We start from the raw sequence: 19,644 nt of genomic DNA on the forward strand, positions 1-19,644 counted from the left end.
TTTATTTTTGAGAAATTCTTGTAGATGTCAGCATCGTGATAGTTCTACAAATGTCCAAGTGAGCAAGAAATACATTTATGACGAAAGAGAGCGGGAATATCGGCCGTCAAAGTTTCCGTATCAACTGTTGATACAGCCGCGTGTGAGTATAGACTTTTTGCCGTAACAACAGTTGATACGGCCGCGTGCAAAGAGTTAAAAATATATTAGAGATTGCGAATGTAGCAACACATAAAATAAGGACAACCTACTGGCAGTAGATGGTCTCATATAGCGTACCGTATTCATCTTATTGTAAGTAAGCGTATTTTGTCATCTCAGTCACACCCGTGATGTAGAATGTAGTATTCGCCGCAATTTTTAAGTACATAAACGCTGCCTGGTCCTAAGTAATATCTATTTTGTTCATACACACATTTTCTTTGAATTATTTCTTTCTACGTTATACATAAACAATGTTTGAATTAAGAATTTTCTGAGTGTTTGAAACTAGAGTGTTTCTTGCTATTGCCATATTTTAGGGTTATTTTGTGGGATATATCTATTTCATTGTAATTTTTTTTTTTTTTTTAAATTTTTTATTCCAGATCTCGGGGAGGGTGGTGCAATCCCACGAGCTCCATATTATACATAGAATATATATATATTAAATATAAAGAAATATTGTAAGATAATACATAATCTAATGTCATTGACTTTGACAGTTCGGTGTGATTAGGATAAATGGTTAGGATCTTGTGTGTATTAGGATCTCGTTTCGAAAAATCAGGATTTATTGTTATGATAGGCATTTTTCTTACTTTTTATAATATTATACATATTTATAAATATTATTTTATTTTCAGCTTACCATTCGAGTTACTGATGTGAATGATAATGCCCCCAAGTTTGAGTTACCAGATTACCAGGCTCACAATGTTGATGAAGATATTCCTCTTGGAACCAGTATTCTCAAAGTTAAAGCCATGGACTCTGATTCAGGAAAAAATGCTGAGATAGAGTACTTGGTTTCAGGTACGCAAATTCTTATATTATTATTTTTTCGTCTTAGTTACCAGCATGTACGAAAAGAAAACATCATTGCCTCTGAACATTGAAAATTTGATCATTAGTGACATCTATGCGAATTTTTGTAACAACTCAATGGTAAATAGTCGAGTAATGAACCAAAAATTACTTTAAAGAGCGCCATCTGTTGTTGAATAGGCTTAAAACATGAAAACATTATTTTTGTTCCGATTTCCAAAATTAAAATTCTTCCGAGAATACTTTATTTGATCAAAATAACGGCGATTTAAAAGTCATCCAATTATTATTATTATTGTTAGATTTTAAATTTTATTGGAATAAAGTTTAGAAAAATTACTTGGGTAAACGTATGTTATAACCTACGTGTTCATAGATGGCGTTAATTTAATAATTTTATTCAAATACACATTTTGCAATGTTATGTACATTTTATTGATGATTCAATCCAATATTGTATTTGTATGCCATTCTTGAAAGAATCATATTTTAAACAAAACTATTTATTCATATTCATATTACGTACGGGCGCAACCAAATAATTTAACTTAATATTGAAAAGCATAACTCGAGCGCAAAACAAGTAATTTGTCTTAATATTTTAAAGCATAACATGCAAAAGTCTATTTTAGTAAAATATTTAAATTGAGACCAGTTTTGAACGCGTAGATCATAACGAACCCTACATATAACCGGTAAGACGCAATGTATTTCATAATCTACGCGTTCAAAGAAAGCGTTAATGTAATTATTTTATTAAATTACACTTTTTGCAAGTTATGCTTTAAAATATTAAGACTTATTATTTTTTTGCACCTGAACATACACAATATGAATATGAATAAATAGTTTTGTCCATATAAAAACTCAATTCTTTCAAGAAAGGCATACATATACAATATTGTGTCGGTGATTCAGTCCAATGTTGTATCTGTATGCCTTTCTTGAAGGAATTGAGTTTTTACATGGACAAAAATATTTATTCATGTTCATATTGCGTATGTACGGGCGCAAACAAATCATCAGTTTTAAACTGTAAACCATAACTTTTAAAAAGCGTATTTTATAAAATATTTAAATTAACACCACCTGTGAACACCCAGATTATAACAAACGTCGCGTTTATCCTTAAGGCATTACTTGCTAAAAGTGTATTTTAATCTAATAATTAAATTAACGCCATCTATAAACACATAGATTATAACGTATTTTACGTTTACCCTTGAGGTAAATAATTTATTTATTGTATCTCACTATAGAAAAAATCACGTTTTTCTCACAAAAATCAACCTCACCGGGAATAAGCCTGTATTGAGGTTCAATCGAGATGAATTCATATCAAACAATCCATTATTGTTTTCAGATGATCACTTTAGCGTAGATTCTAGTGGCATTATTACAAACAATAAACAACTAGATGCCGACAACAATAATGCTTACTATGAGTTTGTTGTAACCGCCAAAGATAAGGGAGAGCCTGCCAAGACAGGCACAGCAACTGTGCGAGTATATACAAAGAACAAGAATGACGAAGAACCTAAATTCTCACAACAAGTGTACACTCCTAATGTGGATGAAAATGCCGGGCCCAATACTCTTGTGACTACTGTTGTAGCATCAGATAAAGATGGTGACAATGTGCGCTTTGGTTTTGTTGGAGGCGGTACAAACTCTGGCCAGTTCGTCATTGAAGAAATTACCGGTGTCATCCGATTACATGGAAAGGCCATTTCTCTGGACAGGGATAAGTACGAACTGAATGTCACCGCTCTTGATGACGGAGCGTGTTGTGTTAATGGTGATGCTACCATACACACATCCACTGCAGTTGTAGTTGTGTTCATTACGGATGTAAACGATAACAAACCCATTTTTAAAGAATGTGGAACCTACTACCCGAAGGTTGAAGAGGGTGCACCAAATGGCAGTCCTGTTATCAAAGTTCACGCTACTGATGAAGATAAAGGAGTTAATGGGCAAGTCAAATATTCCATAGTGCAGCAGCCTAATCAGAAGGGAACTAAATTCACAGTTGATGAAGAAACGGGAGAAGTGTCTACTAACAAGGTGTTTGACAGAGAAGGTGATGATGGAAAATTTGTGTCTGTAACTGTCAAGGCAACTGATCAGGGAGAACCTTCCCTAGAAGGAGTATGCTCCTTTACTGTGGAAATTACTGATGTTAATGACAATCCGCCCTTGTTTGACCGACAGGTAAGTGAAACAACTTTAAATTTTTTTCCAAAAATTTGCATTTTTTGCTTCCGCTATACATATTTTTTATTTGTTTGCAGAAATACGTTGAAAATGTTAAACAAGATGCAAGCATTGGAACTAATATTTTGAGGGTATCTGCATCTGATGAAGATGCAGACAATAATGGTGCAATTGTTTATACCTTAAGCGCCCCTTACAATCCCGGAGACATTGAATATTTTGAAATTCAAGCTGAATCTGGGTGGATTGTTCTTAAAAAACCCCTGGATGTAAGTATTCTAAAATGACAACTATCTTCACAACTAACAGCTTATTCTAGGATTCAGGAAGGTGTGAAAAGGTGCGCAAGAAGTGAATGACTATGCAAACAAACCTCCATTAGGAAACATTTTTGGTGAATGAACGCTACGGGAGCTAGGATTGAGTTGAGTTGACTGGTTGTGGCCCTGTAAAATAATACTGTAATATAGTATAGTTAAACAAGTCCGCTTATCGCTATTGTAATTACCGGTCCTGGTTCTTACGAGCAATCATCCATCCAAGAATGAACTAACTACCAGAGTGAGATGGACCGGCGCAGTACATACAGCCAGCTCGTTAGGTAGCTTCTTTCTTCCTACAGCACTCTTAGTTTCAGTTGCGGCCTGGTCTCGTGGGACCAGGCGACACTAACTATATATTATTATTACCATGAGTTCATTTCTACGGCACCTCTTGCATACAACTCTTGTCGTTCTACTAAAATAATCCATGTACTATAAATAAACTAAATGAACAACTGCTGTAAATATTTCACTGTCAACTTTGTTTGTTTAGTTGTAAAACATGTACAGTTTACGTATAACTGCACTTCTGTATATCCTGCGCACACATAGTTATTGATTATTTTTTGAAATAATTTGAAAGGCTTTCAGCTTTTGGATATACTTTTGTATGTACATGTTTTGTTACTAACGTGTGATGATTTGATTGATTACTTTGTTGTGGCCAGTGCAGTGCGGTTGGACGGCTTCTGGCCAAGTCAGCTACACCCCTGGCACTGGTCACTGGCACTGGGCACTGGGCACCCCTGGCCGTGTAGGGGCGTCGCTACTGCAGATCCGCCCATGAGGGCTTGGGCTCTGACTCTCAGCAGGCCTCAGATGGCCTTTCTTACTTACTTACCTTTTGTACATTACATACATACTTCATCACCATAATGCCATCATGCCGTCATGCCATCGTGCCATCATGCCATCATGCCATCACCAGGCCTCATACTGTATAATATTTCATTTGGTGGTTTGTTTTCAGGGAAGGAGATGTGGAATTAATCTGATTTAAATGATATATATATATTTGTATAAATATATGTGTTTCGGGTACAGTCAGGGTACTACAACAAATTGTAAAAAGAGAAAGTACCCTGACTGTGCACCGCAAGTTGTGACATATTCCTTCTGTGAAAGGGGCGACGTACTGTAATATACTAACTTCAATATGAACGTCCATCGTTTTGTTTTGATTTCAATGAGTGTCGTTCCATTGTAAATTAGTAAGCGAGGTCAAGATAACTTTATTTTCTGACATCCTGACCTTTTCCTGCCATTTATGAGAATGCAAAGCTCCGCATGCAATGCCTGCTTTCAATTTTAATTTTTTAGTTTAGTTTTGTATAAAATTTTACTAGTAATTTTTGCATATTTCTTGTGTATATTTGAAAACTTGTAAATTATCATCATCATTTTTGTTTATTCTTTTCAACTGCACAATTGTTTCTTCGGCATTGGCCACATCCAGGGATGTTATCCAGTAAGTAGGTACATGATATATCAATGATAGTGAGTGGATAACCTGTTCAGTTGCAGATCAGTTACAACTGACCGACTAGAATGATTGTTCTGTACAGTAGTTTAAGTAGTGTAAAATATTATGTTATTTTATTTTCCTTTTCTAGCATTAACGATGAATGGTGAACTGTGTGAGTGTTGTTATGTTCCAGTGTGGAGGCACGGAACGGTAGTTAACTGTCTTGAAATGTTCACAAGTCAATTTATCGCAGATCATTGATATTCTATTTGTTTCATGGTTATTTGTGTGACATTAAATGAGTAACTTTTTATTATATTATATTCTTATGATTTGATTCATTTCTTAGCAATGGGTGAATTATGAGTTATTTTGTTGTTGTTATGATTTTGTTTGCCCCCCGCTGACCTTTGATTCCGCTCCCGTGTTCCGCTACTAGCGAGAGAGATACCGCCTGCGGGTGCGCGCAGCAGACCAGGGGGAGCCGCCCTCCCACGCCGACGTGGACGTTGAGTTAGACGTCGTAGACAGGAACAATAAGCCTCCTCTGTGGAATGAGACCACGTACGGCCCCGTTCACATCAAAGAGAATGTCACAGTGGGTACTGTAGTGACCTGTGTAAAGGCAAGGTTGGTATCACCGCCTGGGCAAGGGCCCGCGAGCTCGTCTCGCGGACTCTCGCCCGGCTCTTCAGACCCTAACACTACTAACGACGTGGTTTTCTTTGTTTCCATTGACCATTCCCCTTAGCGAGAAACGTACAAGCTGGAAGCCATGGCTCAAGATAAGGGCTTTCCTCCCTTGTCCCGAACTGTGGAGGTACAGATAGATGTAGTGGACCGCGCTAACAACCCGCCCGTGTGGGACCACGTGGTGTACGGGCCCATCTACATTCGAGAGAACTTGCCCGTCGGGGCCAAGGTCGTGTCGGTCAAAGCCAGGTCTGTGGCCTCAGTGTTTGGCAATGGCGCACGGGCACCGCACGCTGCCCCATCACTATTTGCACGCAGTGTGGTGTGTGGCGTCCATCTACCATCCCGTCCCAACATACATACATACCCAAACATATTTACTTACTTACCTTACTAGTGTCATTAGATGTTAGCCACAGCAGTACTGTGATGCCGAGTGCCGCTGCAGTAAGTAAGCTCTGCTCAGCTGCCGTTCTACCTAACTGTTCCAACTGTTCCACCCACTCGGCTCACTGAATGTTGTTACGCACTGTTACACTCAAACACTTGGGAGCTTTGGGTGTCTTAAAACCAACCAACCTCAAACCAATAACAACATTCAGCAAGAGCTTTATCCCTACAGCATTTGATCTTTTATTATTTCCTCTCATTCGCTTTTCATTCGGTACTCGTGCATTTTCGATAAAAAGATCATTCATTCTTGCAAAAAATAAAACACATGAATCCTTAAGAATTCCCCCGAACCACTGTCAAGCCACCATAGAACGGATGCACTGCTTCATGAACGAATTTTGGGAACACGATTGAGGTAACACGTATTCTAACCAAGCCCACAATATAAAACCATTGGTTGGATACAAATGTTTGAAACTACTAACCTCACTAATTACTAGCATTTCTCATCTGCAGGGTTGGCAGGAAGTATGCTCATCATTTTAACATTCTGGCACATTTATCGTTAAAAAATAATAATTTTCATTACTTAATTTGAATCATAAAACAAATGTTAACAATAAATTATCATGATGTAATGTGCCAGCCCTGCAACAAAGTCTAAGTTAATAACTTTTCTGCACAACAAATCCTCTTTGGAAAGGGTTAAATTCATTCATTGTTGTGGCTATAGTAAAGATTTATGATGTATTCACATTCTTAGATGAGCAGAAAATGCATGTAGGGAATATAATTGTCAATTTTCATCAACACTTATAAGATTAGCATGCAGCTGAGCTATAAAGAGAAATAAGTATCTAGATTATCATATTTTCACGAACTATAATATATTTTTAATTATTAGTAAAAGCTATCAATACAAAAAACATTGGGGGGGCTGTTCTGTGTTTTAAAAAAAAAAATTGCCAAAAAAATGTAATTTAAATATTGCTTTTTCTTCTATTACATTAGAAAATATATATGTTGATAATTAGAATAAAATAAGTTAGTTTGAATACCACTTTATTGTATTGTGCATATCTTTCATATAAAACCAACCGGTTTTGTTCCAATCTGAACCTTACTCAGGATTTTATAAAAACATATCTATATATATTGCATACATAGTTTGCTTCTTTAAAAAAAATCTGATATCAAATACAATATGGTCTATGTAATCTGAGCAGTTACAAACCAAGCATATTCGGTTTGATGAATTTTCGGTCTACTGGAATATTTAAGAAACGGCTAGATTTTCAGGAACATATCTACATAGATGAAAATTTTATTCTTTTTACCTTTCAAATTGGATACTGTGGATTAACCAATGATAAATTACCTCACTAACTTCGTGCAACTCTCTCCACTATGGCCCGGAATAACAGTTGCTTTTAAGCTCAGTTTGGTTGGAATGTCAAGCTTAGCACACATATCTATTTATAGGTCCTAAACATAGATATCACCAATATTACACGTTTTGTCTATGATTTTGATGGAAGAACATTTTTCTTTTTGCTTTGCAAAACTGAACTACTATCATCGTGATGTTTCGAAATGTAAACGACCGCGGTTTATTTTTACGCCAGTTTCATTTATGAGTTGATTTTTAACAAGTTTAAAAAATAGTATTTGTTTTGCTGGAGTAAGTGCACTACCTATTCATGAAATTATGATGAACTAACCGCAGAAAACAAACTCACTCCGCCACTGTCGGTTCAGATTACCGGAGGTTTGGATTAGTGTAGTTTTGGAATACTAGAGGTTCAGAGAACTGGAGGTTCGGATTACCAGAGGTTCAGACTACTTGAGGTTCGAATTACTTGAGATTCAGGTTACTGGAGGTTCAGATTACTGGAGGTTCGGATTACCAAAGGTTCGGATTACTGGAGGTTCGGATTATATTGGGTTTGGATTACAGAGACCATACTGCATTAGTCTTCATTATTTTTCTTCCAAGCAAATTTGTTTTGTTTATTGATTTATTTGATTTCAAAGTTTTCGCTGTAGTATATTATAAACCAGCTGAAAAAACCTTTTATGTTTTATTTTAATGAATCTAAGCATAATTTTCAAAGTGGTCTTAAATGACTAAAATTATTAATTGGTAAGCACTTGAACAGCCCTAGCAATTTAACGATAATAATTGGTGAATAAAAATATTTTCCGTAAACAAAAAATTTCATAATTTAGCTTTTTAAATACAACTTTTCTATTTGTTTGCAATCAATATTATTGTAGTAAACTGCATTTAAATTAATGTGTCAAAATATTAGCATTCACAATATTTTCAATGATTGCTTTCATTCTAAATTTCTATAATTTATCTTCAATATCTTTTCCTTTCAATTGGACTTATACATACATTAAATTTTTACATGTTTCACTTGATTTTTGGCAGTAGACATCATTGCCAAGCAGCATAGAATTACATAAATAGTTAATGGTTAAGCTTAAGACAACGGAAAAAAGGGTGAAGTATGAAGAATTTATCTGTTGTGATTAAATACCACATTCAAATTTTATTTTTAAAATTCAATTACTATTATATTCTCTTAAAATTAGGATTTTGAGAAATATGAGGTCAAAATAAAAGTAGTAGATTTCAATCGCCCATCTTATTCAACATTCTTTCAAATCCAATTATTTAAGAAATACATATTTGGATTCCTTCTACTGATAATTTCTTACTATGTATGTACTAAATTTATTGAATTGTTCACTCCACAAAAACTCCTTACAGTGCACTTTAATTTGTATTGTGTATTTTGGGATTTAGACATATTTCGATAGTCTTCCAAAACGTATAAATTAATGTTCACATTGTAGAAGCATGTATTCTTTCATTTCAAACTTAAACATTTACTTGTTTGATTGATCCTCAAAAACTTCTTCCTGTTAAGATTTTATCTAAATATTTTTCGCAAATCTTCCAGAAAACTACAAAAGCACTAATTTTAACATTATAGAAGCACATCTTTTTTCATTACCAACTTCTACATTGGTTTTGAGAGATTTTTAATGTATTGACCGTTTTCCAGGCTTTGAAATCTTGAAATACTTCACTGTTTTTTCCTTTGCCAATTTGTTGTAGTAAACGTGAATACAAGTTTAATGTTGTTATGTAAAGTGGTAGAATTTGTTAAGTGTAACTCTCATCTATGAGAATTTCTAATATACTTTTTGGTTTCCACAGCTCGGGAATAGAAAATAACCCAACCGTTTTTTATCGGTTAATGCCCGGATCGACAGCGCAAACAAATAAATTTCATACATTTTATTTGCAACAAAGAGCGGATAACGGGTTTACATGGGCTGACATAAAAGTCAATCACCCATTGGATTATGAGAGTATCAAGGAATACAATTTGACCATTCGAGTTGAGGTTAGTTCTACCGCTTTGTTTGCTTCAAAATATTTTTTATTGATACAGTAACATTATTTTAAAATATCGACTATGGTTTGGTAAAACCCTTCAAACGACAAAATGAAAGTTCTACGGGAGACGATAAAAACTAATATTTACAAATTTGTGAAACTAATAAAAAATCTTAGGAGTTTATATGAAAGCGGTTATTTGTTTTTGAAAATTTTGCTATAAAATATTGCAATTTTATTTATGAGAAATTTCAAAATCTAAATCAGCAAAAATTACGTGTTGTACTTTGAAGACTGTTTTATATGAAGCCATTGAAAAGTAACATTACCAAAAAATGTGGCTTGAAGGGTTTTACTAAAACAAAGTAAATTTTATTTATTTTTCGGAATGACTTTATTGAGTAAAACCTCAAATTGTAATATTTAAATATTGAAGACAATATTAGTGATTTCTAAACGAAAATCTGAAACAGAAAAATCAGAAAAGGAAACGGTCACATCTGGGACTCGAACCCAGGACCCTTGTCTTTCCGTGACAGTGCTCTACGAACTGAGCTAATGGGACCCTATTCCCCTCGGTCATTTTTAACTGTATCATACTTCGAATAAGAACCGTTTCTTTTTCGACCGTTTCCTTTTCTGATTTTTCTGTTTCAGATTTTCGTTTAGAAATCACTAATATTGTCTTCAATATTTAAATTTTATTTGATAATTTGGACCTCACTGGGTGCTGTATAATGCATATTTGACAACTTAAAAAAAAACTTTAATTTTTTATTTCAACTTCTTTACTTTGTAACAGCCTCCGTGGCCGGGGGTTAAGGCTCTCGACTCGCAAGCCGAAGGTCGCAGGTTCAAATCCTGGCGTGCGCAATTAAACTTTATTTGATTAATTTGAGTTATTTCAATATTTATTCATTAATAATAATACATAGTATACTTGTGGCACGTTCCATAGTGGAATATACTCTCAGTATCCCCTGGTGTAAGACCACTATTCAGAATTGAAATGTTGCTTGAAATGGCTTCAGCCGTGTTTGGTGACCAGATATGAATAGCCAGGTACCACCTTCCTCTTACCCATCTACTTCCCCTCTCATTACCCTTCATCCTCCCAACATACCCCAGTTGGGGATGCCATAGTCTAACTGGCTCCAGATGGTTGGGAGCAGTTGGGACACTTGTGCGGTATTCACGTAAAAAAAAGGTTTTAATAACTTAATAAATGAATATAATATTTTTGCCTTTAGAACAATGGTGCCCAACAACTGGCCTCAGAAGCCACGGTCTACATTATGCTGGAAGATGTAAATGATGAGATTCCCCTATTCACGGAACGAGAACAAGAGACCGTCCTCGAAGGTGAACCCATCGGAACGAAAGTGACACAAGTTAACGCTATTGACAAAGATGGAACATTCCCCAACAATCAGGTAGACTAAAATATAATAGCAATCATTATTATACTAAAACATTTATCTGCACAAGTACCTTATTTTCCAAGGATTTGCCTAAATCACTATTCCTTAATTACGGTAACCGAGAAACTCAGGACAGTGGTAATTCAACACACTTCAACACTCTCTGTTGCAAACTGCCTCTGTCCTGAGTTGCCATGGAACTAAAATCACCTACTGTAACTGTCAAAACAATATACTATAATATACATTGGCAGTTCGCATGTACTTTTTGACATGGATCGTGAATAAAATTTCTTTCAACTTAAGGGTATAGTTAGTTCACCCCTTTCTTTAATTAGAATGACATTATCCAAAAAGTCTTGCATATTGACAGCTTATCCGACACTTTTTTTTATTTTTAAAGGGCAGAGACGGTTTACACGTAGTTCCCGTGAGCACTTAGACCATAGGTCCATTATGCTATCTTCCATTCTACCTCAATCCTTTAACAACAACCCAGTCCCTTTAATAAAGTTGACCAGGATTGTTATTGGGTATGTGGCTATGTCTTCTGGTTCTACCATATGTCTCCCCAGGTATCTGAGCCTAGTTCCCACCAGGGCAGTAAATTGGCACCATAGGTGAATTGGAGTCTCTTCATCCTCTTCTAGAACCTCAGGTCTTAATTACAGCTTTCAATGATATGAGTTGAAATATTGACTGGTAATTTGTGATTGAGGAAAGAATGTATGTTTTACGTGTAAAAATGTGCTTATAATATAAGCATCAGAAATATTATCTTCGTTTTTGGTTGTCTTCTTTGATGGAATCTGTGAAAATGCTTAGTGTTTGCGTTTGACATTCAACTTATACATCCCATCTTAAACTCAACGACTTTCTAGGTGTACTACTACGTGGTGGATTCTCCCAGGAACGAGGGCAAGGATTTCTTTGAGATCAACCTGCAGACGGGCGAGGTGTTCACCAAGATCGTTTTTGACAGGGAGAAGCAAGGGGCCTACGCCCTGGAGGTGGAGGCGAGGGACGGAGCCCCATCTGCCCGCCCCAACTCTAACGCACAACCCAATTCAGGTTAGTGGTTTCGTTGTTTATCACTTATAATTGTCCAGAATTGATTTCTGTGCTGATCTCACCCATAGGAGTTGAATTGACAATCGTTCTGTTCATCTTCAATAATAATTACAGTGACGGCTTCTTTTTAGCAATTTTTCTCAATTTTAAAGTTTGTGACTTTTTGTACATAGGTAAAGAAAATTAGTTGGTATACCTACATCAATCATTCATAGTTCAAGGATGACAACAAATGTTTTAAGACTCCTAAAGCGCAAAAATCATATTGTGATTCAAATTCAACTTAAATATTGAGTTTCATTGTGCCATATTATCAGAGATGTGCAAAATGGGTACCCAAAACCATTTGAAATGCAAAATGGAAATGGGTCAAAATTTTTCCATTTGAAAATGCAAAATGCAAAATGGTTTTTAGAAAAGCATTTCAAATGCAAAATGCAAAATACCTATTTTCAAAATGCATTGAAAATGCAAAATGGTTTCTCAGGTCAAACAATTAAAATAATTATAGAATTTTTAAACAATTTTGTCATTTAATAATGGACATCAATGTAGAACAAACATATTACATTTTGGTAAATCCAAAAACACCACGACTACAGATTATGAAACCACAAAAAATTTGCGCAGGACTAATGTTGACATGTTGCCAATGTAAAAACATAGAAACTGCTATTTAATATTACAGCGTCATGGCCCCATGTTCAGTATTTGAATCAGTATTTTTTGTAATGGTATCACTCAATTGCCAGGGCTCCTACCAGGGAGCAACTTGACAAATGTAAATTATCTCTCATAGAGAGGTTGAGGACCAACTGATATTTGGGGCTTATGAAAAAAACATGAGTGGAGATAGTAGGAAGAATGTTGCAAAAAAGCATTTAAAATGGAAAATGCATTGAGAAAAGCATTTAAAATGCAAAATGCAAAATGGTTTTTATAAAAGCATTTAAAATGCAAAATGGAAAATACCCATTTTGCATTTTGCATTTCCATTTGAAATGGATTTATTTGAAATAAAGCACATCTCTGCATATTATTAATATTAAAACACTATCGTTTAAAATTTTCCGATATTGAGTAGGTATAGACTATCAAAATTTTTAAATAAGTGAGTATTTCATCCCTTTTTTCATTTTTTTTTCATTTATTAATTTTTTTGATATGATACCTCACAAGAGCGCCCCTGTATATACGTGTCCAGAATTATGCCAACATTTTCAAATGAAATTTATATTTACGTAAAATTGAGAGGGCGTAGCCAAGCACTCAGTGTAACGTATTCTATTACACGTAAATGAACTGTAAATCAAATTCACAATAAATACGACAATGAAGAGCTCATTCAATTTGTTTTGAATAAATCACGGGAAAAAGTGGAATGAAGGAACGAGATAATCTTTAATATGATTTTGATATTTAGCACAAAGCATGAGAATAATACAACAAGGACTGTACTGGACGGGAGTCCGGACAAGACTGTAGATTTGGGCGCCGGTTCCAAACCGTGTCTTCAACCGATGGGAATGCTCCTTTACGGCCGATGATGATTATAGTTGTATGAAATTATTTCAATCTGCCTCCCGCACCCGGCGCTCGGTGAATGTTGGGCACTGGGTGTGCTGTCGTCTCTGCTCGCTTCTGGTGTTGGCGGTTTTCCTAGGCAGGGCCGGCTGGTCTTGAAGAGTTAACTCCAGAAGGTTTGGAGCAGAAGACTAGGCGAAGTGAGGCAGTTGGTGGGTAGGAGTTACTTGTTAAAATAAAACACTTGTTTTGGTGGTAAAGTTGAACTGATTCAATATTTTTAATTTTTCTGCTTATATTCTATAAGGCTGACTCGCAGCCGACATTTGGCTGTCGACCGAAAAAGGGTGGGGATTCTATCCGCGCCACAAACGCTTACATAGGCCACCGTAAAATGTTGCATATTCATTTTGCCGGTGGTATAGCCGAAGGCAGACGCTTGAATTTGGGAGTTTGCAAAGATTTTGCAAGCTCGCCTGTATTATAATTACATAGCAGTTATAACAATGTGTATCTTGACAACTAGATTTTTAGTTTGTCAAGATATGACAAAAAATAAGCAATGTTTGTAAAATAAAAGTGTAAAAATGATCTTGAAGCGATCAAATTTGTAAAATGGTTAAGGTAGTATTTGTCGCAGGTCCCCCGTGACATAGCGCTCAGAAAGAGAACCGATTTACTATGCTAGGAGGTTTCTGGATTTTTGTAGAGGCAAATAAGTAAAAATAATTGTACAAAAATGGTTACACAAATTCGTTAAAAAACGGTATTTTAAATATCTCCTCAGTGGTAGCATATCGCAAATAGTGTTTATTTAACTACCGCCAAGGAGATGTACAAGTAACATTTAGTAAATTGTTATTTATTAGTAAATTTGTACGTAGAAATATCTGAACATTGTACCGCTCGGCCGGGGTACGTGCGCGATACGGTACCGATGCTTTTCGGGGTTAGAATTTTCAGGCCATTTCGGCCGAAACGGAATACAAATGAGCAGTGGCGGGGAGTGAGGAATTTGCCAGTGGCGTGGAGTTGGCACATTTTATAAATGTAAACATATTTTGACAAAATTAAAAAATGTGGCCAACAACGTCCGTTACAAAGACACTACGACTGCACCTTATTGCTACACGACACGAATTCGTTGTCATTAGTTGTGTAAGATGTCTTACTTCAAATTAAAATGTTTTTTAGGAATTAATTAAACTAAAACCATAGCATTAGTGTTGTTATGAAAACATTTAAAAATGGAAGAAAACATTTTTATCTCGTTTAAAAACATTATCTGGGAAATATTGAAATCAATCATCGCTCTCTCAGACATTGGTAATATTAAAAGTAGTGTAAAATAATGCTTCTCAATGTTCGTTTTCTGTTTACCAATATTAATTTTCTGTTTACCTATAAATATTATTTATAATGGAATTTCAATATAAAATATATGACAAAAGACAAAATCTTTGAGAAACTAATTGCTCTCATCTAAACAATAATAAAATAAAAGAAAAGAAAAAATAGGGGAATCTACGTAGGATCATTAATTTTTATTGTCACTCTCTAATCTATGAAACAATATTAAAAATAAGTAAAAAAAAAAAAACAACATCTTAGAGGAACTATTTATATCACTAATCAGCAAAATAAATTAAAATCAGCATCTTCACTTTACATAATATTTTACCCCATCATCATCACATTTGTAAAAGAAGAAATTCAATAAAATAATACATAATGTCACATTCTAGCGTATTTAGTGTAGCTACGTAATTATTCTTTTACAGTCTTGGCTAAACTTGAACTATAATCAAAGTAAAAAAAATGTAATCGATGTGCGTTATCCATTGAATTTAAATTGTTACCAATATTTTCTGGTTACTAGCGAATTTCAGAAGGTTTAATTTCTCTAGAAATTCCCAGCAACTATGAAACTCTATAAATATCGGTATATTTTAGTTGATTTCGATAGATTTCAAGGAAATTCTGAAAATTTTCAAAAAAATTCTGTTAAATTTTATAAATTTCGGTAGATTTTAGCTGAAATCGGTAGATCTAACGACATTTCGGAAGGAATAGCATCACTGGCCGCGCGGAGCACACAAAGACAACTGCCAACAACTGCATAAAAAAAAAAAAAAAAATACTAACCTAAAATACTGTGACAACTGTCACAGGTTACGCGGCAGGAAGCGAACAGACATATTAGTATGTCCACTTATCAGAGATGTGCTTTATTTCAAATAAATCCATTTCAAATGGAAATGCAAAATGCAAAATGGGTATTTTCCATTTTGCATTTTAAATGCTTTTCTAACAACCATTTTGCATTTTGCATTTTAAATGCTTTTCTCAATGCATTTTCCATTTTAAATGCTTTTTTGCAACATTCTTCCTTCTTTCTCCACTCATCTTTTTTTCATAAGCCCCAAATATCAGTCGGTCCTCAACCTCTCTATGAGAGAAAATTTACATTTGTCAAGTTGCTTCCTGGTAGGAGCCCTGGCAATTGAGTGATACCATTACAAAAAATACTGATTCAAATACTGAACATGGGGCCATGACGCACAGTGGGCTGAAAATCGCCTTTCATAGACATAGAGACTTGAATTTAAAGGGTATTTTTTTGGCTAGAAATGGATTCTGCTGATCACTACTATGCTATAAAATTTCATATGAAGCAATTGCGTGTACAAATAAAGGAGTTATCATTTTTTTAAGAAAAATTTGTATGCCACTGACATTAAAAATGAGGCTATCTCTGGAATCATGAGGTTGGCCATTCTATCCTCACACAAAGATATACTACTATTTATTTGTATTTTTTTGACATACTTCGTATTGTGGCACAACTTGCGATTTTTTTTTTTGATCCTCAAGTTGAAATTTTTTTTTGTTTATGTTGATGATTCATTTTAATGCTTAAATGCTTTACATATGAGTATGCTTTGTCTAGTTTACAATATTTTATTTACACTGCAAGCCAAAACACTGTATGACGCTGTAATATTAAATGTTATATAGCAGTTTCTATGTTTTTACATTGGCAACATTAGTCCCGCGCAAAATTTTTGTGGTTTCATAATCTGTAGTCGTGGTGTTTTTGGATTTACCATCATGTAATATGTTTGTTCTACATTTATGTTGATTAAATGACAAAATTGTTTAAAAATTATATAATTATTTTGATTGTTTGACCTGAGAAACCATTTTGCATTTTCAATGCATTTTGAAAATAGGTATTTTGCATTTTAAATGCTTTTCTAAAAACCATTTTGCATTTTGCATTTTCAAATGGAAAAGTTTTGACCCATTTCCATTTTGCATTTCAAATGGTTTTGGGTACCCATTTTGCACATCTCTGCCACTTATACACTTACACATAAGTGGTGTATTTGTCCGTTTTTATGTCAGTGTTTTTGACTAAAAAGAGAAGAAACCCTTTTTTTAATTTTGTATTGCATAGAAGAGTATTTCAAATGGATTGATATAAAAAAGTAAAAAATGCATTTTTGGTGGTTTAAGTAGGGACCGTCGACCGGGGGTCGAAGGGTTGGTAGGGGGGTCGAAGGGTTGGTAGGGGGGTCGAAGGGTTGGTAGGGGGGTCGAAGGGTTGGTAGGTCGTGGCGGGACACATCAAGCTGGATGATGCGCGCCTCAAGAAATGCTACAAATGACATAGCTGCATCAGCAGCACTACCATATAAGTCCAACTCTCTGGCGTCCACGAGCGGTCATCATGGCCCCGCGATCCCTGGGCAATGTGATCACCGGTGTGGGACGACCATCCCACCATCGAGGTCATAGCCGACAGAGAGGGGGCGAATGGCGAAACTCTGGCGCCATAAAACCAGAACACCCCAGCTAAGGGAAGGAAAACCCCTACAGAAAAACCCTCGCCTCCAGTAAGGGGTTGGGCGAATGGCTAATAACCACTCCCTGTAAAAACAACATTATTACGAAACCGGAAACTAAGCCTCGGACAGCGAAAACACCCGGCAGACAACTTGGCAATCAAAATATGGACTTGAGAATGGCAACATGGAATGTAAGAACGATGTATAGAAGTGGGGCCCTCGGAGAAGTACTTGGAGAAATGGAAAAGTACAACATAGATATACTAGCAGTGCAGGAAACTAGATGGATAGGCACTGATACATTTGATACTAGAACGCATACAATAATGCACAGTGGCAATGAAAAACACCATGAGTTCGGAGTAGCCTTCATCGTTAATCAAAGATTAAAGAATCAAGTAATTGGTTTTAAGGCTGTAAACGAAAGAATATGCATACTCCGCATAAAAACCAAATTCTTTAATATTTCCATCATAAATATTCACGCTGAGACAGAAGACAAAGATGAAGCAACTAAGGATACATTTTATAACAAACTGGAGCAGACATATGACACCATACCATCCAATGATATTAAAATGGTTATTGGAGACCTTAATGCTAAAATCGGTCAGGATCCGGCACACCAACACGTTACAGGAAAAAACAGTCTTCATATGGAAAGCAATAACAACGGATCAAGGGTGATTGACTTTGCAGAATCACGAAACATGATAATAGCTTCAACACAGTTCCCAAGGAAGAATATACATAAATGGACATGGACATCACCTGGCGGCAGATACCATAATCAAATAGACCATATCCTAATTGAAAGAAGAGGGGCGACCAGTATCACAAATGTAAGAAGTTACAGAGGAGCTAACTGTGATTCGGATCACTATTTGGTAGTAGCCAGCTATAGATGCAGAATAGCAAGAGATAGAAGAGGAAATCAGCCAAGTATCCCAAAGCTAAACATCGATGCTCTTAAAACACCAGAAGGATTTGATAGATACCACGACTCACTGTCAACAAACCTACCAAACCAACTGAGTGATCAGCTCTCCTCAAACGATTTAGAAGAGGATTGGACCAGTCTGAGAGATGCACTGCTGACAGCGGCAGAATCAGGCATTGGAAATAGACCTAGGCAGGTTAGAAATCCCTGGTTCGATGAGGAGTGCATACAGAGCGTCTGCAAGAAAAATGAGCTAAGAAAATTATGTATAGAAAGAGGAACAAGATCAAAAAGACAAGCCTACGAACAAGCACGAAGAGATGCTAACCATTTGATTAAAAGAAAGAAGAGACTATATTTTAACAACATATTGTTGAAAATGGAAAATGATTTTGTTAATAACAATCCACGTGAGGCATAAAAAGGCGTCAATGTATTTAAAAAGGGCTTCAAACCCAACACATCCCTGTGCAGAGATAGTAATGGAGACATAATAGGAGATAAGGAAAAGATTAAAACTAGGTGGAAAGAATACTTCCAACAGCTCTTGAATCCCAATAACAACCTGACAGTCGAACCAACTCACATTCCGGAGGAGCTAAATAATGATGAAACGACTAGAGCACCATCGGTGGCAGAAGTAAGGGCTGCCCTAAATAAATTGAAAAACAATAAAACACCGGGAGGAGACAATATCCCGGCAGAGCTCTATAAATATGGAAACGAAGATCTGAAAAACCTGCTACACAATCTTATTGTTAAAATATGGACCGCCGAAAGAGTACCAGAAGAGTGGCAAACTAGTATAATATGCCCCATACATAAAAAGGGAGACAAATTGAAATGTGAAAATCATAGAGGAATATCGTTACTTTGTACAGCGTATAAAATCTTCACAACAATTTTGAAAGAAAGACTAGAACGTCATTCAGAGAACTTGCTGGGAGAGTATCAGGCAGGTTTTAGGAGGGGGAGATCCACCACTGATCAACTCTTTACTACTCGACAAATCCTGACAAAATGCTGGGAATTCGATACAGATATATATCAACTATTTGTTGACTTCAAACAGGCATATGACAGTATAGATAGGGAGAAAATATATGAAATACTCCTAAATTTTGGTATACCGCCCAAAATAGTCAAGCTTGTAAAAGCAACGATGGTTGGATCACGATGTCGAGTAAGGATAGGAGGTGAAACAACGGAGGATTTTAACGTCTCCCAGGGGCTGAAACAAGGTGATGGCTTAGCTCCCACTCTCTTCAATATAGTTCTGGAGCACGTCGTGAGGAAGACAATGAT

At 35.7% G+C, this 19,644-nt stretch overlaps 1 protein-coding gene across 7 annotated transcripts in view; it reads left to right on the forward strand.

Moving 5' to 3' along the window:
* The window catches only part of CadN (neural cadherin), a 583,020-nt gene that overhangs the window by 217,535 nt on the left and 345,841 nt on the right, over window positions 1-19,644 (forward strand). For 4 of the 7 annotated variants that reach the window (XM_089651424.1, XM_089651428.1, XM_089651426.1 and 1 more), the window contains exons 6-12: window positions 846-1,014; window positions 2,390-3,240; window positions 3,321-3,512; window positions 5,783-5,973; window positions 9,350-9,539; window positions 10,783-10,965; window positions 11,835-12,024. In XM_089651424.1, coding sequence (XP_089507550.1) covers window positions 846-1,014; window positions 2,390-3,240; window positions 3,321-3,512; window positions 5,783-5,973; window positions 9,350-9,539; window positions 10,783-10,965; window positions 11,835-12,024 — 1,966 coding nt within the window. Of the gene's footprint in view, window positions 1-845; window positions 1,015-2,389; window positions 3,241-3,320; window positions 3,513-5,470; window positions 5,662-5,782; window positions 5,974-9,349; window positions 9,540-10,782; window positions 10,966-11,834; window positions 12,025-19,644 lie in introns of all 7 variants that reach the window. The other 3 variants (XM_089651425.1, XM_089651430.1, XM_089651427.1) reach the window with 1 other exon arrangement.

The sequence above is a fragment of the Hesperophylax consimilis genome, chromosome 4 (assembly GCF_061612785.1).
Source record: "Hesperophylax consimilis isolate HC1 chromosome 4, BYU_Hcon_1.0, whole genome shotgun sequence".
Lineage (NCBI taxonomy): Eukaryota > Metazoa > Arthropoda > Insecta > Trichoptera > Limnephilidae > Hesperophylax > Hesperophylax consimilis.